At 36.8% G+C, this 23,724-nt stretch overlaps 1 protein-coding gene across 1 annotated transcript in view; it reads left to right on the forward strand.

Moving 5' to 3' along the window:
- KIAA1328 (KIAA1328 ortholog) overlaps positions 1–23,724 on the forward strand; it is a 245,113-nt gene that overhangs the window by 207,233 nt on the left and 14,156 nt on the right. The window contains exons 9-10 of the mRNA XM_054583556.1: positions 3,334–3,515; positions 13,092–13,197. Coding sequence (XP_054439531.1) covers positions 3,334–3,515; positions 13,092–13,197 — 288 coding nt within the window. The remainder of the gene's footprint in view (positions 1–3,333; positions 3,516–13,091; positions 13,198–23,724) is intronic.

A 23,724-nucleotide genomic window follows, 5' to 3' on the forward strand; every position in this document is an offset into this window, starting at 1 on the left:
ACGAGTGACAGGGAGAACGGCGATTGCATTAAATGAGAATGGAAACAGATGGAGGAGTTAGTTTCACGAGAAAGATTATGCGTTGCTTTAACATGAGTTGGTTTGGGAAGTATGACAAGACATCCCTTGGCAGCTTTTCAGCAGATGCTTGATCAGGTCAGCAGTTGTGGACAGCACTGTGGGCTGGACAGATCTATTTAGAAATCATAATTGAAGATACAAGGGCGTGGCAAGGAGCACTGAGAGAGTGCCAGGAGAAAGAGAAGGAAGACAAGGGCAGAATCTTCCAGAATGTCAGTGTTTCGGTGAGGAAGTAGAAGAGTTTCCAGTGGAACAATCTGAGTAGAAGCCTCTTGAAACTACTAAAACAACCAAGATAATACAGATATTATGAAAACAATCAAGATAATACATATATTATGAAGTCCAAGGGGAAAAAAGTTTTGAGAAAGGAGTGAAATGTTGAGAAGTGGTCTAGTAACAAGCAAGACTTTTGAAAGAGAAAAGGCCACTAGACCTGTCCTTTAAAATATCATTTTATAAGGTATATATGTTAAACGTAATTGCTGTTTCTAGAAGTTTGGCAGAAAAGGGAAGGAGAGAGGAGATGGTAATATAAAGGAGATGGTGGAAGTTTTTGTTTTTTTTTAAGCACAAAAGTACATGTTTATTGTAAGAAATTTAAACATTCAGAAGTATATAAGTTAAATGATAAAAGTCATACATTCTATTTCTAATTCTGTGGTTTGGTATTTATCTATTCCAAACTTTAAAAATATTTTTAATATTTATTTGTTTCTACCAAAACGAGATCCCAGTATACATTCTTTTATTGCAAATTGCTTTTTTTTTTTTTACTTTATAGTATATCGTGAACTTTCTCCACAATATATAGAGAACTACATACCTCACTTTTTTAATGGCTGAATAGTATTCCTTATGATGTGTGTATCATTGTTTATTTTTCTACTCTCCTATTGAACAATATTTGCCTTCAGTTTCCCACTATTACAAATAATTCTGCCATGACCATCCTTAAACAAACATTATTATGCTGTTGTTTATGTAATTCTATGGGATAACTTCTTAAAAGTAGAATTATTAGGAGGGTAGGTGCATTTTTATTTTGTTTTGTGTTGACATATCCACAAAAGGGCGTTACCAATTTGCAGTTTCTTCAGTGTATTAAAATGCTGTTGTCTCACACCCTCACTGATACTGAGTTTTGTTATACTTTCCCACTGAAAAGAAGAGATTTTAGTTTTGACTTTTAATGAGAAGTTTGATCTTGTTTGTGCTCCTAGGAAAGAATTCAGTTGAGAAGAGGAGGAGTTTATAAGTATTAAGAAAAGGAAATGATTAACAGGCCATAGTCACAGAGGGCATGGGTCAAAATGGTATCAAGAGTATGCATAAAAGGTATAATTTCCTTCAGAGATATTAAAAGAAGAATAGTAGATGGATAAAGATAGAAATAAACACAAATGAAAGAACAAATTTTTTATGCACTTATCTTTATTTTAAGGAAATCAGAAACTTAAGTTCCACGTTGAGGTAGAGGATTACCAGGATGGGGTTAGGAGTAAAGGTATGGAAGAGCTTCTGTGTAGAGTGGGTTAAAGGAGCAGGAAGCAATCAATTACAATTGATCAGAACTGGCTGATATTGTGAGCTCGGCTGAGCAGAGAAGGAATGCATTTAGAGGAAGCCAGTAGTCTTGGTCACATCAGCAAGCAGAGCTGTAGTTGTTGAAATGCCTAGGTTTGGGGCTTCTGGGTTGAGGTAAATTTATCTTACATTCACAGTGAGGTAGTTTTATTCTCCTGTTTTCCTCTCCCATGAATAGAAGTTATATGAGCTAAGATACATATCCACTAGTTGTTCCTCATGGGAAAGTGATACCCGGGTTCTGGTAAAAAAAAGAAAAAGAAAAAGAAAAGACATTTAAAGAATATAAATTTAATACATTGCATTATACCCATCTAAAGCTACATTGCATGAAGCCACTTAATTTCTTGCTTTTTATTAATAAATTACAATATGAACAAAAATTACTAAAAATTCTGATCAATACAAATAGAAGGCCAGCAACTTTGATGGGTTTACATGTTTTGACTTCTGGCCCAGGGCCACTTGGGATTAGTAATGGGGATTAATAATGGATCCAGTAATACTTAGTCAATTCTTTCTTGACGATCTCTGCTTCTGGGGAGTTTAAACGTCTTCACTTTTAGGATCTTACTTTTTGAGTAAAAATCTTTTTTTTTCTTCACGTTAATTTTCACTTTGTTTATGGGCAAAGGGAAGAAAAAAACAAAGTGTCATGAGTCTGTGGTGAACTTAATTTAGAAGGAAAAGGCTAGTAGTATAATAAGGGATATATATATATATACATCGTCAGATCATTACTCTCCAAGAAATAAAATGTTATAAGAGGAAATACGCTAAGGTGGGAACACAGTTTATTAGAGAGAAAAAGATATGCATGTGTTTTTATTTTTATTAAATTTCCTTTCATTCCGTATTTACCTTGCTGACTTATAATAAAATTATGCGAGAACAGAGATCAGTTCTTCCACATGCACTATTGTACTACCTTCTTTTATACACTGGGGACATAGTAAGTACTGCAACAATTGAAAATGAGAAACATAAGTGCACTTTGAGGCAAATTGGTAATGTTTCAATTCCTAATATTCATTTTTAGTATTTGGAAACATCGTAGTTATGCAGGTCTTGTTTTAGCATACTTTTTTACTTCTACAGACATTCCCGTTCTTGGTCATAATCCGTGACTTTATTAGCAGTTTCATGGGTCTGAGTTTCATTTTCCCAACTCCAGATATAGGCTTTTGGAGGACAAAGACCATTTCTTCTCCAGTGTTGTGGTAGGACACAAAATAGACCTTCAGTATGCCCTGGCCATGTGTCCCAGTTGGTTGGAGCATTGTTCCATGAACCAAAGGCTGCCAGTTTGATTCCGGTCAGGGTACATGCCTAGGTTGCAGGTTCAGTTCCTAGATGAGTGAGTACAGGAAATAACCTTGATATTCTTCTTTCATATCCATGTCTCTCTCTCTCTCTCTCCCCGCCTCCCGCCCCCCCCCCCGCCCTTCCTCTCTCTATAATCAATGGAAACATGTCCTTGGGTAAGGATTCTTTTTTTAAAAAAGATCTTCAATAAATTATTTAAATTACACTTCAAAAAAAATGAGAAAAAGAAAGTTTTCAGTACCATGAATTGCATTTCAACTGATGCTGAATTTATATGCCTTTGTGTGATCTGTATCCCTTATATGCTCTCTGCAACTCATTCATACTTTTTTTTTTCAGTTTGTTGAAGTCAACATGTGATGACTGGCAGCTTGGAACATCATCATCCATCAAAAAGTACCCAGAGTCCATTAACAGTGGAGAGAATAGAAAAGAGAAGAAGACCGTTGGGTTTCAGTCACATATGGAAGATGATGCCCTGTACACATGTCCAAAGAAAGATACATATCGACCACAAAGAGGTAAGCCTAGCATCTACAGTAGCAAAATGAGAGCGTATTGGGGGCAGGTGGTTGCTGGTGGCTGCTAGCCATGAACTCCAGGTGATTTCCTACAGCCCTGAGCAACAGTTAAATATGTTACAAACTGACATGGGCCTGCAAGACCATAGACAGCACGTCTCGATCAGTGAATTACATCAGCATTTCTCTTAGAATACTCATATGAGAAACTATCCAATTTGTCCCTCTTTCTGCAAGCAGCAAACTGTAAGAATTATTCAGTAGTGAGTATGGTCATAGACACAAAATAATGTTCAAAGTGAGTAAAGAGGACAAGAAAGTGAACATAAATCTCTGCTGGGAAAGTAAACTCTAACAACTACAGTTAATCTTCAATTTACTGGAAATATGGGGAGGGTGGAGGAGAGGTCATGGATAAATTCTACATTGTGGCTGAAACAAAACCTCATAAGTTTTAAGTATATATTGCCTAGCAGACTTTTAAGTACCAGTAATTCTTCCTATTTTATATGTCACGGATATTTCTTTAAATCAGTTATAAATAACTGTGTGAAATGCTGAGTGAATCAGTTAAATTTAATTCCCAGTTGTTTCTGGAGTGGCTTTGGCTTAATTTCTCCTGGAATTATTAAGGGAAGGGTTTTGGAGCAGAGTGGAACAGGTCTGAGCTTTTTGTACAGAAGAAATATACAGGAAACAAAGGCCAAAAAAGGGTTTCAGAGCACCCTCTGCTCATGCCTCTTTTCCGGACATCTTTCTTTTCTGCTCACAACCATGAACACTGCTTACTTTCTTATTTACCTCTTTTTTAGCTGGTAGCAGCAGCCCATCTCTAGTATTCAGCAGCCAACCTCTCCTAGTCTCTCCAGCTACTGCCTCACTTTCTTATTTGAGAAATGTGCAGTGCTTTCTGAGAAGGTATTATAGGTATACTGCCCCCTGCCTTTCCTCCTCATCAGCCAGTATTGTCCTGTTTTTTAGTTTTAATTATGATTAATCTATAAATTCATCCCAGATAATTGAGAGATGATAATTAGTCCCAACTTCAGAAGGGAGTCTATTCATAATCTGAAACAAAAGCAAAAGCTTATTTTGTTTGACATAAAGGAAAAGTTCAGCAGACCTCCATTGCTTCATGACAACTTAGAAACAAAAATGAAATTCAGGAGGCTCAGTATCTGAAGTAGAATCTTCTTTGCTTTCTCCTTTGCCAGTCCTTCATGGAGAGGCAGCTCTTGATTTGGCTTCCTCTCTTCTTAGTCACTGCACTTTGGAGGGTGGAGAGCCCGTCAAAATCCGTGTGGTGGTTACACTGCAAGGCTTAACGTAATCTTCTCTTAACTTGTCACCAAATTTGTGTTGTGTGTCAACACTAAAATAAAATGGCAAAAAGAAAAAAACAGAGTGTAATAGCAAAGGAACAAATAACTTGTGTGATTGGTTAAGACCATGGCCGCCTTGGAAAGCTACGGTTGGAAAGGCACTTGGAGAAGGGTATCACCTAGCCAGCCCTTGCCGTGGCGGACGTTAATCTCTCTCAGGCCCAGCTACAGAAGCCGGAAGCCTGGAAAGGGCTTGTGTCCAAAAAAAAATCAATTTCTAATTTGAAACAAAATCATTTTGACTAACAGGGGTTCAGAACCCATTACTTTTTGCTGTATAGTCTGCTGACATTTCAGCACTTTCTGTTGTGCCCAATGAATCCTAATAGTCATTTTATAATGTTGCTATACCAATCAATTTAACCAAGAGAAAGCTGTTACAATTCTGCAAAGTTTTCAGGAACAGTTTTCACTCAGGGTTTTATTTTTTTCATTAGTTCTTTTTTTTTCCTTCCTCTTTCTGAGGGGAGGAGTTACAGTGTTGCAGTGAACACTAGAAACCTTTTCATCTTTTCAAAAGAGTTGTATCATAAGGCACTGTACTCACAGGAATTATTAACTTTTTTTTGTACTCGTAAGAAAGACTATCTTGTATTTTTTCTCTTCTTTCATTCTAATATGGAGCCTTAGCAAAATTATAATATACTTGATCGTTGAGAGAGGGCTCCTTTGAGTCATTCGCTCACTGCAGAGCTGGTACACACGCATCCAGTACAGGGCACAGTTATACTGCATTGGCATTCACTGCGGCACCCACCCAACTGGGAGACAGCCTTTCCAAGCTGTGCTGCAAAGGGTTTGGACACCTGTTTATCATGAGGCCAGTGACCTAGCACTAATTGCCTAAGTAGCACTGCTTGGTTTGTCGACTCCTTAATTGCTTCCCCTCTTTAGTGTATCTGAATTTTTTATTATACTTTTCTTCTATTTTCTATCCTTTGTTTCTTTTGTTGTTCTTTAATTATTAAGCACTACACAGGACATTTACTGCAGGACCATTAATCTTTATTATCAGTCTCTTTCTCCTTTACTTCTCCTATCCCCCTCACCATTCTGTCCACTTTATACATACTAAACATGTAAAAAAAAAGAAAGAAAGAAAGAAAGAAAGAAAAAAAAAGAAAAAAAGACTTGACTCTTATCTGAAGAAACAACCTTGTTATTGCAAAAATATGTATAGTATCATCAGGATTATACTTAAGGTATAAATTGTTTTTCAATCAACAATGCTTGGATGTTCTATTTTAGTTGCTTTCATTGAACTATGTGGAAAAAGGAGACATTACTTAAGGAAATTTAAACTTCAGTCAAGAACTTCTAAGCCAAAAGCACAAATCTGGTGAAAAGATTTCTCTGTCTTCCTTCCTACTCAGTGGTGTTTTTATTCTCTCCCAGCTTGTCACAAACCTTCTCTTTCTGAGCAATCACTGATTCCCTTTCACAGGAAACCGGGAGGCTGTGGGCATTTTTTTCAGTGAAGCCTAAGTGCCAGGGGAGGCTGCGAGGCCACTGGGCACACCAGTTCCAGAACTGAAATGTCAGGCTTCAGGGTTTGTGACTGCCCACCCCTACCTCCATCACCCCAAAGCCCACTGCATCATTTAGAGCAACCTCCTGTTTGTCCTTCTTTCATTGATCTCTGAATCCCCTTAAAACTTTGAGCGAGGCTGAATCTAGAGTAATTTTGATTTAGCTGATGGTATTGACCATGCCTTTCATTTTGTCTTTGGGTTTTTTTAGGTTAGGTAACGTACAGAGCAGCTGTCACTGATCAAGGCTCCCAGAGGGGCTTCCAAACACTTTTTTTTTTTTCCATAAGAGGATTATTGTAGACTTGTCCAAAGGGAGGGGTGATTTCTGAAACTCCCAGTTGTTCCTCTAAGTGAACCTGTGCTCACTGTGATGTGAGTGCTCTTCGTAGTCCCTGATGGATTAATAGGTGACGTGATTGAAGAAGTAAACAAGTTGGAGAATCCAAAGTACAGAAACCATTTCCATCTTGTCTCTAAGTGGCCCTTATTTATGTTTATTTTATTAGTAGTATCATCATTATGATTATGTGCTTAATCGTTAGAAAAGGTACACAAAATAGTACTTCTGACTCGCAGAAGTCTGAGCAGTTAACAGATCTGTTAACAGTTAAAAGACCTGTTAACAGATGATGCCTTTATCAATAGAAGACAGAAGACAAGCATAGTACAGGGCTATGAATAAACGTAGACATTTACATTAAATTGTCCTGCCCCATCCACTCAAAAAAGGAATTTGAATGCAAGAGACTAGTGTTGAGTGTTGAAGTTGCTATATATGGAATTTTGTCACTTAAATCAGAGTCTCTACATTTTCTATCCTCTATAATAGCAAGAACTACCTCAAAATACTATATAATTTACTTATTATTATTTATATTGTATATTTCTTCCACTAGAATAGAGGCCCCCCCATACGTTCACTGTTGTATCCCCATCACCTAGACCATTGCTTAGTCTGTGGTAGGTGCTCATCATATATTTGTTAAATTAATTAAAGTAACATTATAGACATTGATTTTTCTCTCAGTGTCCTTCCACCATTTTCCCACAAAAAGGATTTAATCATTTAAACCTGTTGAGCTCAGTACTTGCAATGATTTAGTGATTTAAGAAATGTATATGCTCGTCCCTTCACAGTCCTCACGGTGACTGACTGGCAACGTCAAAAAGATAAGAGTCGAGTCTTACAAATAGCCTTGAAAGTCAAGAAAACCATGGGTTTTTTTTTTTCATTTTCTTTTATTCTAATTGTGATTTAAGTTATATACAATGAAATTGCATATGCCTTAAGTGTACAGTTTGAGAAACTTTGACAGTGTATATATCTACGTAAACACCACCCAATTAAGATGTAGTACATATCCTTTATTCATGACAATTCCCTTGTGTTTTCCAGTAGTTCTCCCATGAGGCCTCTCTCCTTGGCTTGCAGATGGCTGTTTTCTCCTTGTGTCCTCACAAGGCCTTTTCGCTGTGGGCGCGCCTCCCTGGTGGATCGCCCTCTTAGAAGGACACCAGTCGTACTGGATTAGGGCCCATCCACGTGACCTCACTCAATATTAATTACCTCTGTAAAGGCTCTCTCTGCAAGTACATTCTGAGGTCTACTGGGAGTTAGAGCTTCAACATATGAATCTGGCAAGGGGAGAGGACATAACTTTTTTTCTAACCTTTATGCCTTTTATTTTTTTCTTATCTCATTATACTGTCCAGGACTTTCATTACAATGTAGACTAAAATGGTAAAAGTGGAATTTATGCCTTGTTCCTGATCTCATAGGGAAAACAGATACTCTTTTCACCATTACATATGGTTTTAACTGTAGGGTTTTTTGTCAATGCTATCTATCATGTTATAAAAGTTCTTACCTCATTTGCTGAGAGTTCTTATTGTAGTGAGTGTAAAATTTTATCAAAACTTTTTCTGCACCTATTGAGATGGTCAGAGTGGATAAAGAACAAATACCCTGTATCCAGGCAATTTCTTTCTAGGTATCTATACTAGAGAGAATCTCATACATACAATGATTAAATTACAAATATGTTCAGAGCTGTATATTCAGTTAGGGTAAGCTAAACTTTGGTAACAAGTGGACAGAAAAAAACCAATAGCTTAAAGAACAAGAAGTTTTCTTTCTTTGTTTTGTAATGGTCCAGGGTAAGAGGTTAGGCTGACAGCAGCTCTGCCCCAAAGAATGATGGCTCTGCCCTATTTCGTGCCTTCCAGGGTCACCCTAATCATCGCAGTGACCCAGGGGTGGGAAACTTGGTCCATGGCCCACTCTGGCCCACTGCTTGTTTCTGCAAAGAAGTCTCATTGGAATGCAGCCATTTTCATTTTTTACATGTTGTCTGTGGCTGCTTTCGTGCTACAACAGCAGAGTCGAATGGTTGCAGCAGGAACTGGACAGCTCACGAAGCCCAGTGTATTTACCATCGGACCCTGCCCAGGAAACCGTTGGCTGGTCCTGCCGTAGCAGGTCGGCAGAGGCCAGGAAGGGGACGGAGAAGTACCTGTGGAAGGGTTCTGTAGGACGGTCCTGAAGTGGCACATATAATGTCCGCTAGTTTTTCTCCGGACCACATATAATTACAGGGGGTTGGGAATTACAGCCTCGCTGTGCCCCCGGGAAGAGGGGAGCAAAGTGCATTTTGGTGCGTAACTGGCACCCGCTGCCACAGCAGCGGTCCTCTTAACAGCCCAAACCAGAAGCTCTCCAGACGTCCATCGGCAGCAGAGGGGAGAGTCATAAATGCATAAATGGACTGTTATATGACAAAGAAAATAAACTGCAGCTACATAAATCATCAACATAGATAAACTCCACAAATATAATATTGAGCAAAAGACATCTCAAAAGGAATATATATATAGTATATTCTATTTTGTAAAGTTCAAACACGGCAAAACTGAATCACATTTTTGGGGCACATATCTAAGTGGTGAAACTATAAAGAACAAAAAGGGAAGGACTGTGAGGGCAGGGGCTGGCTCCTGTGTTTCCGAGGGGAGAAGAGGTGCTGCTGGCGCGGGCATCAGTGATGCGTCCCGGGGGCCTTGCGGCCGGGACTCCGTTTCTCGACTGGAAGACGACGGGTCGCACTGGTGTTTTCTTTGTCAGTCTCCAAACTGAACTGAATGTATATCACAGCCTGGCAGTTTCTAAATGGCAAAATAAAACAAAGGGCCCAGAAACAGAGTTTTCCGAAACATTGAATTCTAAGAAGTTATCTTATGAGATGCTGACTGATGGATGGGCAGACACAGACCCCGCCATATGTAAATAAGACATGATCCATTATGTTCAATTCCGTCTGTGTATGCAAAAATGCACGTGTATTTACATAAATGTACTCACATATATTTATGCATAAAATATACACTTATATGTGAAATTTAACATCCTAATGGGTAATATTCTTACCAACACTTTTATTTTTTAAATGTGTATATTGTCTTTGTGTGTGTGTGTATGTAAATATAGAGGGATGTGTAGTTCTATGAATATACATAACTGTCTGTAACTGTTGGTATACCAAAACATTAAATCAAATTTTATAGAATGAATGAATATAATTAAAAGCTGATATATAGCCTACTAGAAACTTAATAAGGAGTAGAGCTTAGAAAATTAAGAAAAAGGAATAAACTTGCTGTGAGGTATTCCCACATTCCTGAGGTGCTTCCGTGGATCTCCATCCATTGACGTTGGTCTGTGCCATAGAGCAATCATTCTTCATGTTTTTGGAGTCCTCTAGCCTTTCATAATTTGATGAAAGCTGTGGCGTCTCTGCCCAGAAAAATGAATGAGCATATATACACACATTATTGTGCCTGCAATTAGGAGGGATTCACAGATTCCTGAAGCACATGCATGGATCCCATTGGAAGTCCTTGCACCCTCTGTTAAAATTTCTTCTTTCCGTTGTTCCCATCAAATGTCAATTGCCTCAACCAAACTTTTGATTTAAGTATCAAAACAGAAAAAAATAAGACTAATGTTCAGGCCTTAGGTGATAGTGACTAAAAAGATCTTTATTCTGTCACTACCTGGCACCACTTCTCTCTCACCTCACCCACAAGTCCCTCTCTGTTGTTCCTGCTCCTATACACCCAGTGTAACTTCCCCTTCCATCCCAGGATTCTACTCAGACAGGCGTAGTAGCAGTGAACTGCTTTACCTGCCTCCATTCTCTCTGTTTCACTCTATTCTAAATTCTGCACAAGAGCAATCTCTCAAAAGACTAGATTGATGAATTTTATTGTCATTGTTGCTGCTTTGTTTTATTTTTGAGGCCAGCTAGCACAGTGTTTTAAGAGTTTGCAATACAGACTTCAATTGTATTCAAAACCGAGCCTGGCTTACTAGCCCTGTGATATTGGACACACTGCTTGACCTTTTCACACTTTCCACTCCTGTATCTATGAAGTGAGGATAGTAATATAACTTAAGTACAAGGAGAAAATGCATGTAAAGTGATTTAAAGTGATTAGCAAGGGACAAGGATATAATGATGCTCAATAAATATTTTCTGAATATATTAAATATTTAGCCTTAAAGTTTTTAATTTAATGCTTTTGCTAGTTGAGTGCTCCTTATTCTTTCCTATCAAAATTCCACCTTCTGCATTAAACCTTCCCTAATCCTATAGCCAGATGTGATCCCTCTCACTTCTTAATTCCTCAGACTTTTCGTATTACTTAATATGGCAGCAACTAGCATAATGACGAAAACTCTGGGACCAGATTGTCTGCCTGTGAATGCTGGCTCCATCACTTACTAGCTTTGTGACCTTGGCAGGTCATGTAAGTCCCTCATGGCTTATTTCCTTCTCTGTAAATTTGGTATAAAAAATAGTATCTATTGCAAAGGGGTTTTATGAGAATAAATATAACTAATTGTAGAAACAGCCAAACTGTAGCAATAGAGCTGGAGGGGAAGAGTGTCAGACCAGGCAGAGAGAAGGGAGCTACAAATGGGCATGAGGGGACTGTTTGGAGTGTGAAAATATTATCAAACTGGATTGTAAAATGAGTAAGTAAATGCCATGACAATTTTTTAAACTGGGCTGTGTCCATGCTTTCATAGCTGAACCAGTTTGCTACTATTTATCAAACTATACACCTAAGACGGTTAAATCTTACAGTATCCAAATTATACTTCAATGAAACATTTTTTTAAAAAAAGAATATATGGTATATGGAAAAGGCTTAGAATAGTACCAGGTACATACCAAGCTTACTGTATCTATTATTATTACTTTATTCTGTCTTGAGTCATTTATGATTTTTTTGAAATTTTTATTCTTATTCTGTTACAGTTGTTTGTTCAGAATAACTCATTTTCTTACTCTCACACCTTCCTTTCTCTCCTCCTAAACTAAACTTGAGCTCAATCCTGGCACCAGCCCTTGCCTGTCATTAGGGACGTGGTAAATATTTACTGACTGAATGCACTCTATGGACTGATGAGTTTATCTCTGGTATGAGAATGTGCTGATTTGGGTTGAGGGTCCCACAGGTTTGTGGACTCAGAGAAGACAGTTGTGCATGTAGATGGCTAGTGGTTTATATCTATACATATTAGTGAGCAGATAATACTGAGTTTAGCTCTAGAATACCAAGGTTCATGGTGATTGTTTCGATGCTAATCGCTGCAGGCGTAACTCCTGCTTTCTCTCATCCTGATTTTCTGTGGTCCCACCTGAACTGAGCCATTCCCGAAGTTAGCTCACTGTATTCTTGGTGTTTGAGGGACTGGTATTCCCGATACACCAAAGCTGTCTTTGTGCTATTTGAATACTCCCCCTTTCCTCAGAGAAAGAGTGAATCTTCCCAAGTAACTTCTTTAAGCAGTCTAGATAACAGCCTCCCAAGAACCAGAAGAAAACCAGAAGAAAAATGTGGATGAGATTCGTATAGCCTCCTGAGAAAAAGGCAGGGATGTGTTGTTTGTGTTGTTTAGAAAATAATAAGGAAGAGTAATTATTAGAAATACTAATAATTAAGAGTCAAATGAAAACAACAGATATTTATGTCCTTGTCTTCTTACTGTTTAGTACTTCAGAAAAGAAATAATCAACCAAACGTTGCGTGTTAGAAAGGAACAGAGGCCAAATCAGCCCTGGAGTAATTAGTTGAAAATCTCTTCCAATAAAACACTTCTTTTAGCCCAATGTAGAGCTCTTTGAAAGAAACATTCAAGACTCATATATACCTTGAAAGTTTTGGGGACAGGATAGTTTAATTTGGGGACTTTGAAGATACAAAGCTCTGGAATTTTCTGTTTGGTCCAAGAGGAGAATGATCTTTTGTTATGACAGTTAAGGGGAATGACATAAAGCAATCTTACCATCTTGGGCTTTTTCACAGTAAACCCAAATCAGCAGGAATATGAGAGGCCATCAGGTTTTTTAAAAGCCTCTAGTTAGTCTGTTATTGTACAAATGTACTTTTTTTAAACAAGATATTGCAGATCTCTGATGTTTACAAAACCAAAACAACCTGCTGAGTTTTCCATCTGTCGTTTCATTTCACAGAGGGGAGGGAATACTTAATTTCAAAGCTTAGGGAGTCCAATAATCTCTAATATATTACTCAGAATGGACTTTTAAATTTATTTTTATTGAATGCTCAAATTATTTCCTTTGTTGTTCATACAGGGACAATGGCAGGAGTTAGAAAAGATGCGTCCACTTCTCCTATGACAACAGAAAGCCGAAAGGAGCTTGTAAGCACCACATCGTCACTCCCACATGACGCCCCCCGGTAAGCTTTAGGGATTCTTGGGTTTAACATTCTCCAGATATGAGCATTTTTTTTAATTTTGGTTTTTTATTGACATATAATTGACATGCAATATCCTATTAATTTCAGGTGTACATCATAGTGATTTGATATTTATATACATTATGAAACGATTCCCACAATAAGTCTAGTTACCGACTGTCACTGTACAAAGTTATTACAATATTGTTGACAGTATTCCATATCCTGTACATTATATATTTATGACTGATTTATATTATAACTAGAAATTTGTACCTCTTACTCCTCTTCACCTATTTCACCTGCCCTCCCTCAGCCCCTCCCCCTCCTGGTAACCATCTGTTGGCGTTCTGTATCTGTGAGTTCGTTCTGCTTTGTTTGCTCCTTTGTTTGGTTTTAGATTCCATGCTCGTGTATAAGGGAAATCATACAGTACTTGTTTATGTCTGTCTGACTTATTTCACTTAGCATAATACCCTTTAAGTCCTTTCATGGTGTTGCAAGTAACAACATTTCATTCTTTTTCATAACTGAGCAATATTCTGTTAATGTGTGTGTTTCACAAGTTAATTTATTCAAGCACTCTTACCTCCAGCATCTGGACAGAACTCACAGCTGTACACTGGGGTTTCAAAAATCAAAATATAAACCAAGCAATAACATGGCTTATTTTTATGCTACATCTTCTTTATCCATTCACCTATCAGTGGATACCTAGGTTGCTTCCATATCTTGGCTATTGTAAATAATGCTGCAGTGAACGTAGGGGTGCTCATATCTCTTCAAATCAGTGTTTTGGTTTCCTTATGATAAATACCCAGAACTAGAATTGCTAGATTATATAGTAATTCTATTTTTAATTTTTTGAGGAACGTCCATACTGTTTTCCATAATGACTACATCAATTTACATCCCCACCAACAGTGCCTGAGGGTTCCCTTTTCTCCAGATTCTTCCCAACACCTTGTTTTTTTTCCTTTTTTGTCTTTTTGACAATAGCCATTCTGACATATGTGAGGTGATCTCTCATTAAGGTTTTGATTTGCATTTCCCTGATGATTAGTGATGTTGAGCATCTTTTCATGTGTCTATGGACCATCTGTATGTCTTTTTTTTTTTTTTGAAAAATTTCTCTGCCCATTTTTTAATTAAAATCTTTGTTTTTTGGTATTAAATTGTGTAAGTTCTTTATGTATTTTGGATATTAATCCTTTATTGGATGTATGATTTGGAAATATCTTCTCCCATTCAGTAGTAGATTGCCTTTTTGTTTTATTGATGGTTTGCTTTGCTCTGCAAAAGTTTTTTGATTTGATGTAGTCTTATTTGTTTATTTTTGCTTTTGTTTCCCTTGCCTGAAGAGACTAGTCTAAAAAATATTGCTAAAATCAATGTCAAAGAGTTTACTGTCTATGTTTTCTTCTAGGAGTTTTATGGTTCAGGTCTCACATTCAAGTCTTTAATCCATGGTGAATTTATTTTTGTTATTGTGTAAGGTAATGGTCCAATTTCATTATTTCCAATGTAGTTTTTCAGTTTTCCCAATACTGCTTATTAAAGAGACTGTCTTTTCCCATTGTATATTCTTGCTTCCTTCGTCAAAATTAATTGACCATATATGTGTAGGTTTATTTTGGGGCAGTGAATTCCATTTCATTGATCTACGTGTCTATTTTCATGCCACTACCATACTGTTTTGATTTCTATGGCTTTGTAGTATGGTTTGAAATTAGGGAGCATGACACCTCCAACTTGGTTCTTCTTTCTCAAGATCGTTTTGGCTATTTGGGGTTGTTTATGATTGCTTACAAATTTTAGGATTCTTTTTTTCTAGTTCTGTGAAAAAAAACCTATTGGTATTTTGATAGGGATGGCAGATTGCTTCAGGTAGTATGGACATTTTAACCAATATTAATTTTTCCAATCCATGAGCATGGTCTATTTGTGTTGTTCTTTAATTTCTTTCATCAATGTTTTACAGGTTTCAGAGTACAGGTCTTTTACCTCTTTGATTCAATTTTTTCCTAGGTATTCTTGAACCATTGTAAATAAGACTATTTTCTTAAGGTTTTTTTTTCTGACAGTGTGTTATTAGTGTGTAGAAATGCAACTAATTCCTGTGTATTAATTTTGTATCCTGCAACTTTACTGATTTCATTTACTCTAATTTTTGGTAGAATCTTTAGTGATTTCCATGTATAGTATCATGTCATCTGCAAATAGTTACAGTTTTACTTCTTTTTTTACATTTTGGATGCTTTTTATTTGCATAATGCATATTTTGAGGCTTATTTAATAAGCAGTGGAAAATTCTTGATACTTCTTAATGGCTCTTACTCAGGAGAGAGGCCTTTATTTGGCATCTAGAATTGGCCAGGTTGAACTCATGGAGCCCTTTTCTTTATACATGTCTTTCCCTAGTTGATAATGGTAATTGGCAAGGATTTCCTTAGAAACACAAACTAATTCTATCTTTCATCAACAGAAAATATGCTTGGCTGCAGGTCCTTCCAATTTATCACAGAATGGTTGTACACTTGGACTATAAGTTTAATTAACTGAATTAATTGATATTGAAAATTACAGTGGATTTTGTACTACAGTTAAAGGACTGTCAACATTTACTTATACCAGAGAAATTTGAATGAAGAGTTAATAATTTGATCAACCTTTTTTGGAATCAAGAAAAGAAACATGTTATTAAAATTCTCATATCTAATAAGCCAACTCTCACTTATATACTTGAAGTTGAATATATAAATATCAACACCAAAAGGGCTTATTTTATTTTTACTTGGGAACATAATTGTTTGAGCACTTAAATACCTAGTATCTTATCATATGAATACAAACTTGAAGACAATCTTAATTGTAAAGATCTTTTGGGAAATGACACAGAGGATAATAATAGTGGCTGTCATCTATTAACCACCTACTACATTCCCACTCCTTTATGTGCATTATCTGATTTCATCTTCATTGCAGCCTTATAAGGTGGTACTACTGTCATCCTCATTTTTAAAATTAGGGAAATATGGCTCAGACAGACTGACTTGCCTGAGGTCATGTAGTCAATAAGAGGTAAGCCAGCATTTCAGACTCCAAAGCCCAAAATCTTAAATATTATACTAGTTGACAAACACAACCTTCCTGTTTTGGAGGCTACCCACAATCAAAAGAAATTTTAACTAGTTTACCACATTCTTTGTTTATTATTCCTTTTTTATTTTTAATGCTGCTATTATTTTGCCAAAGACCCACAGTGAGTTGTGGTTCTGAAGTGTTGATGGGGTTCCCACTGTGGACCCCTTGACGCTGTGGCTGAGTGCCTGTTGCTCAAAGGAGATCTCTCCTTGGTCACCTTGAGAAATTCCTCTGGAAGAGTTACAGGTAAAGAGGAGAAAGAACTGGATTTTCAGTATTAGTGAATTTTCCTATTGTTGAAGGTTAAAGTGAGATCTTTAACACTACTTTAATATGTATTTGATGATTGCATTACAGTTTAGAGAGGAGCATGAAAAACGAAAAGAAAATGCTTCCCCAGTGAGGGTTTGGTAGAACATCCTCAGCACACATTTTTTTGAATGGACTATATCAGCCTTGTAGAGTTTTATAAGACTGGTTAAGATTGCCGTGAAGACTCATATTTATGGGTCTTAAAAAAAGAATTCTTTATCTGTTATTTCTTAATGCTGCAAATCAGCTAAATATAGATTCTCAGAAGCTTCCTAAGTAATGAGCATTTGGCTAAATAAAACAATGTGTTGCACATTATCCTTAGACGTGCACAATGGCATATTATATATCTGTTCTACAAAGTGCAGAGTTGAAAAAGATTCAGTGCTACGAAAATCAGTTACTGAGAAGGCACAGTGGTTGCTTTCCAGATTTCAGAATCAGGATTATTTGAATTATCTTTATTTCACAGTGTAGAAATGGTGTTTTTTTTTATAGACTACTTTTCAGTTACACAAAAACCTGATGCAAAAGAAAAACCCATTGTTCTTTGTTGCAACAAACCTTTGAAGGTAGTAGTGAGGTAAACAGGAGTAAAACACCTTTCCCTGTTCACCCTAAATTCCAAGAATCAAGACTTGCAAGAGGGTATGGGGTGGGACATATGCTAGTGGGAGACAGGTTTTCCCTTTGTTCTCTGCAAAGCGCTATCACCCGGAAGAGTCCCATATCATTCCATATGCAGGTGATAAAACAAGGCGTGGCAAAGTCATCTTTCTCATTCACAGTGGAGGCTGTTAATTGTTCTCTCTGCTGCCTGTCAATATAATGTGAAATTTTCATTCCCCATTCAAGATGGAAAAAGTTGTGGCTGAAAATGTTAACATTTGCATTTTTATTTGTTGATTTATTTAAAGGACAGCCTCTCCCACAGCAATCCATCACTCGGTGACACCCCAAATATGAATAATGTATTGTAGACTTGCAGTTACCATGTGTAATAAGTGCTCAAGACAGTAAAGGAATGTTAACTATGTTGCAAATGTAATATTTATTGACTCATAAAGTTTATTGCTTTTGAGGTTCAATAATACTGACCATAGGACATTAATATCACTTATCTTGATTTTAGCTGGGCACCTTTGTATGTAGAAATATTCATCTATCTCATGCTAACAAAATAAATATGTAATTTATAACACAAGCAAAGAGGGCTTTATAGTTTTCTGTGCTGGGAACTATAATGCTTCTTTCTCCGCATTTCTCTTCTGGCCTCCAGGATTGATCACACACCCTTGAGCTGTCCGAGAGAGTGAGCACACTGGTTATCTTGGCACAAGAGGGTGGTGCCACCGAGCTAAACAGTGCCATGCATATCTGCTTGGCTGGAACAGGCAACACCCCAGAAATCACTCCATCTGGAGAGATGACTAGAGAGGGCTTTCCTCCCTGCCATTCTGAACACCTAGGGGGCAGGCGCTCCTTCACTAAGACAGTTCAGTCCTTTTTCTGTCATGACACTGAGTCAAGTTTACTAATTCTACTTGATCCTGTTCTCCAGTGTGAAGGCCAGACCGGGGCAGGTTACCTGTGAATTTGTTGTGAGCACAAATGCTAATGATAATAAACCCTTTTGTGCCTTCCAGAATTAGGTATGTCCACTGCCAGCAATAAAGATCGTACAAGAAATATCTGGCCCCCAGAGCAAAAGAAGTAATGTTAATTAGCAACCATCAGCTGTAATTGTCATCCCCATTAAGATGCAGAATTATGTATTTCTACATTATAAATAACCTCTCTAATTGTACTTGATGTATGCCAATTTAATCAAAAAATATACTTGCAACAAGCAGATATTTGCATTAATGCAGCTTTAGATCTTCACATCTTTTATTTCATATTTGTCTGGGAAAAAGTCTTGCAGCTGTATATCCTTTCTATGTTGGTGTCTTTTTCTATTCATGTGTATAGATCTGATACATTTTATATTAAAAATAAAGACAGTATCTTCTGGAATTATTCAATGAAACAGACATCTTGTCACTTTTAAAATACTTGGTGGAGTTTCTCTCTCTTAGTCATGTGACAACACAGTAATGATTATTCCAAAATGATCAACAGAGACAAATATACCGGGCATGCGGCAATAGGATTTCATTCTCAGTCCCTGAAGAAAGAGGTCACTAAAGCCTCTTCTCTCTGTTCTTCCCTGACTCCTAAGAATTAATACTGGTATTCTCAACCTTTTTTAAAAAATTGACCTTGGGGGGAGAGAGAGAGAGAGAGAAACATCAATTTGGTGTTCCACTTATTTGTGGATTCATTGGTTGCTTTTTTTATATGCCCTGAACCAGGGATTGTACCCACAACCTTGGCGTATCAGGACGCCACTCTAACCAACTGAGCTACTATCTGGCCAGGGCCTTTGACTTTCCTCTCTCTCTCTCTTTTTTTTTTTTTTTTTTTTTTGGTGAGATGTGAAGACAGGCAGATCTCACCAATTCATGCCTAATTACTGAATTTTTGGAACTAAAGCTGGAGTTGCCCTCTTTCTAAGAAGTACTGTTCACCTTTTTACTTACATGGGATATTGTTCCATTTATCTGTGTCATTTTCAGTTCTTTTCATCAATGTTTTAGAGTTTTCACCCCTTAGATAAATTTATTCCCAAGTACTTTTTTTTTCATACTATCATAGGTAGGATTTTCCCCTTTATTTCCTTTTCAGAAAGACCCCTTTTAGTATAAAGATATGAAACTGATTCTTTCATGTTGATTTTGTATCCTGAAGCTTTACTGAATTTGTTTATTGGTTGTAACAGTTTTCTGTGGAGTCTTTAGGGTCTTCTGCATTTAGAATCATGTCATTTGCAGATATAATTTTATTCTTTCCTTAATAACTTAGATGCCTTTTATTTCTCTGCATTGTCTTGTTGTTCTTGCTGGACTTCTAGTACTTTGCTGCATAGAAGTGGTGAGGGTGGACATCTTTGCCTTATACCACATCTTAGAGGAAAAGTTGTGAGCTTTTCCTATATCACCATTAGTGTATTGAGGAAATTTTTTCTACTGTATTTTGCTGAGAATTTTCATCATGAATGGATGTTGCCCTATGTCAAAGAAGACATACAACTTGCCAAGAGACATCTGAAAAGATGTTCAGCATCACTAATCATCAGGGAAATACAAATCCAAACCAGTGAGATATTACCTCATAACTATTAGGATGGCTGTTTTCAAAAAAAAAAAAGATAACAATTACTGGGAAGGATATGGAGAAAAGGGAACTCTTGTATACTTAATGAGACTGTAATTTGGTATAGCTATGATGGAAAACAGTATGGAGGTTCCTCAAAGAATTAAAAAATAGAACTGCCATAATGTCCAGCACTCCCTCTCCTGGGTATATATCCAAAGAAAATGAAATCAGTACTGCAAAGAGATAATCTGCACTCCCATGTTTATTGAAACCTTATTCACAATAGCCAAGATATGGAAACAATCTAAGTATTTGTCAACAGATGAGTGGACTATGGAATTATTCACCTTTAAAAAAAGGAGACTCTGTTGTTTGTGACAAGATGGATCAACCTGAAGAACATTATGCTAAGTAAAGTAAGCCAGTCGCAGAAAGAGAAATACTGCAAGATCTCAGTTATATATGGAACCCAAAAATCACAGAAGTAGAGAATAGAACAGCGGTTACCAGGAGGGGAAGGTAGAGGAAATAAGGAAATGTTGGTCACAGGGTGTGAAGTTGCAGCTATGTACGATGAATAAGTTCTACTTAATAATACTGGGCTGAATATTGTAAACTTCCTGAGAGAGGAGATTTACAGTGTTCTCACCACAAAAACAAATTGAAACTGTATGAGATGATTCATGTTAATTAGCCTGACTGTAGTATTCATTTTACTGCATATATATAAAAATATAAATATCATATTGTATACCTTAAATATAATATTATGTTGTATACCTTAAACGTACGCAATTTTTTAAAAGACAATGTTTTCCATCTTTATTTTCACCTTAAGTAACTTGACACGAACATCCAGTTGCTTCCAGCTCCGGTTATGATGATACAGCCTTTAAAGTGCTAGAACAGATGGTGTGTTGGTCCTTTGCTGTGCCATGAGGAGGGAAAAAACATTTCTAAATTTGTTCCTCTTCATTGTCTGCGGCTTAAACCAAGGCTTTAGCCCACAGGCACCTTAAGTATTGTTTAATTTCATACATCACAGTGCCAGTAACAATTTATATTGCAGAGAAGGAAAAGTCATGTAAATAATTATAATAATGACCTGTTTTATCTCAGGCAACAAAATTTGGGATTAACAGCTGCCATGGGGATTCAAGAAACATACTGCTATTATGCGAGTAATAGGTACACAATGCTGAAAATTATGTATCTGTTCACAATCCTTAGCATAGTACCCTAGAGTTGAAAGAATGTTTTTAATATTCACTGTCACATTTAAATTGCACCAACCTTCCTGTTTTGGAGGCTACCCACAATCAAAAGAAATTTTAACTAGTTTACCACATTCTTTGTGAGGTACCACAAATCCTGTGAGGTAAGTAGTAGTATTATCTCATTTTATAAGGAGGAAATGAGAGCTGAGAAAAACTGAGTGATTGATCAAAGTCATACAGTAAGGAAGCAGAAAAGAAGGCTTGAATTTTGCTCATTCAATCCCAAATTTCAGAGTTTTTTTCATTCTTTCCTACTGCCTGAAACTTGTCTTTTGTTCTAAGATATCAACACTAAGCTTATAAAAGTCTGGTTTAGGGTAAGAGTCAAGAGTTAGAATTTGTTCTCTACAGAGAAGGCTAGGTGTTCTGGTTTCAGCCACACGCAACAGCCATATTGCAGTGCTTTCTTGCACTTGTGCCCAGAATCCTAACAGTGACAATTCTTTCTAATTAGACTTTATCTCACCTACACATTTACACAAATATTTTCAGTACTCCATCAGATTCCCTCATGTACCTAACAGGAAATGATAATGTGTTATTCCCCCAAAGGTGGAGAGATGGAAGCTAAACTGACATCTCTAACCTCAAACTAGAGCCCACGGGCGCTGCTTGGGTTTATTTGGTAGGTTTCAATAGCAGAGCTCACCACCTCTTTATCGTAGAGTACGTGAGTGATGGTCATATATGATGAGACTGACCATGTTCATTGACTGCCTATTGTGTACCAGGAATTGTGTCAGACATGTCCAGATATATCCATTTATAACATATGTTCATACAAATTACATATCATTGTAAGGCTTTTTTCTTACTACTAAAATTAAGTTTCTTATTAGTTCAGTTTATTCATTAGATTCCACATATGAGTGAAATCATATGGTATTTGTCTTTCTCTGACTGGCTTATTTCACTTAGCAGAGTGTCTTCCAGGTCCAACCATGCTGTCACAGAGGGTAAAATTTTCTTCTTTTTTATGGTGGTAATCCATTGTGTAAATGTCCCGTAGTTGTTTTATCCACTCATCTCCTGATGGACACTTGGGCGGCAACTGACTCATAGATACAGAGCAGGATGGGAGCTGTGTGGATGAGGGGGTGGGGGGGGAGTTAGGGGTGGAGGGATCAAGCAGAAAGGAGAAGGGACTCACGGACATGGACAACAGTGTGGTGACTGCAGGGGGAGGGGGTATAAGTGGGATAAATTGTAATGGAATAAAATACACAATAAATGTTTTAAGTAATAAAAAAATTAAAATAAACTAAAATAAAAAACTCAGTTTCAAAATATTAAATAGAATTTCCCTTAGGTTTCTCAAACAACTTCCTAAAATGTTGGGTACTAGGCCCAGAACTATCATTTTAGCTTTAGCTAGACTCAGAGTAATGGTTTACACACTACACATATACACAAACACAAATAGCATTTGCTATACTTTCTCCATTTTGAGTAGAAACAAAGCCTAATGAAATGATGCACATAAAATGATGACAATTAAAAGGAATAATCTGAAAACTTCAGAAAGGAATATGTTAAATACGTTAACAGAAAATACAAAGTTATAAATATGCCTCTCTCTCTTCCATCTTTAATCAGGAGGATGAAAAGCCCAGCCAGTCAAAAGTGTTTTGTTTAAGTTGGGTTAATAATTTGAAATTCCCTGCCAGCAATGCATTACCACCAAGAACAGTTGAATGCATTGAAATTCTTGTGTGTTTGATTAAAAGATGTTGCTTTTAATTAAGCCATGATGTTGGGCTGTTATTATAATTCCCACTGTTAAAAGCCATTAATATAATCATCCATTTCTCTTGCACACACTATTTATAGAGTGTGTAAGTTAAGAAAACAGAAACAAATGGGATAGGTAGAAATAATAGAGACATAGCATAATTCCAAGAAATGAATTCAGCCTAAGGAAGTTTGTCAAAACATTCTTACTGAGGAGGAACATAACTGTACTGGGAAAATGTACAACAGCTTATATTTACTAGTCACTTAGAATTCTAGTCCTTGGTTTTAGGAAATCTTTCTAAGTTGTAGGTGAAGGGATTATAAGAGCTATTTTATTGTTCACACTTTTCTGTATTTTCCAAATGTTCTACAACAATGATATACTACCAACATAATTTTTAAAACAATATTTTAAAAGAAAACAAGGACTCACATTTGTAGAACATAAACCCATTTCAAAATTTTATACTCTGAAGTTCCAAGTAGTTGGAAAAACCCTAAGGTTACCCTTGGAACATATGACATAAATATGTTATTTCTTTGTTGAGCCAGCAATAGGTGAGGATTATATTTCCTTGGTGTGTCATCCCCAGGGTACTGAACTCTGAAAAATGCTGTGATTAGTGACATTTGTTCAGTATTGCCAGTTCCTGCTATTATTTCACAGTTTTTAGCCTCATGAACTGATGTTTCAGAGTTGTTCATTTGGCCCAAGTTCTTTAAGTTCCCTTAACTTCAGAGGGAAACCTAAAAGAAACACTGTTGAGTGTCATTTACAGTTTTAGACACTTAATGCTTTTATAAAAACTCTTTCATATACATTACCTAATGTAATCCTCAGAATGTTCAGAAAGTAAAGCTC

Source organism: Pteronotus mesoamericanus, unplaced genomic scaffold, assembly GCF_021234165.1.
Source record: "Pteronotus mesoamericanus isolate MK-2021 breed Mesoamerican mustached bat unplaced genomic scaffold, CSHL_Meso_final contig_74, whole genome shotgun sequence".
Classification (NCBI taxonomy): Eukaryota; Metazoa; Chordata; class Mammalia; order Chiroptera; family Mormoopidae; genus Pteronotus; species Pteronotus mesoamericanus.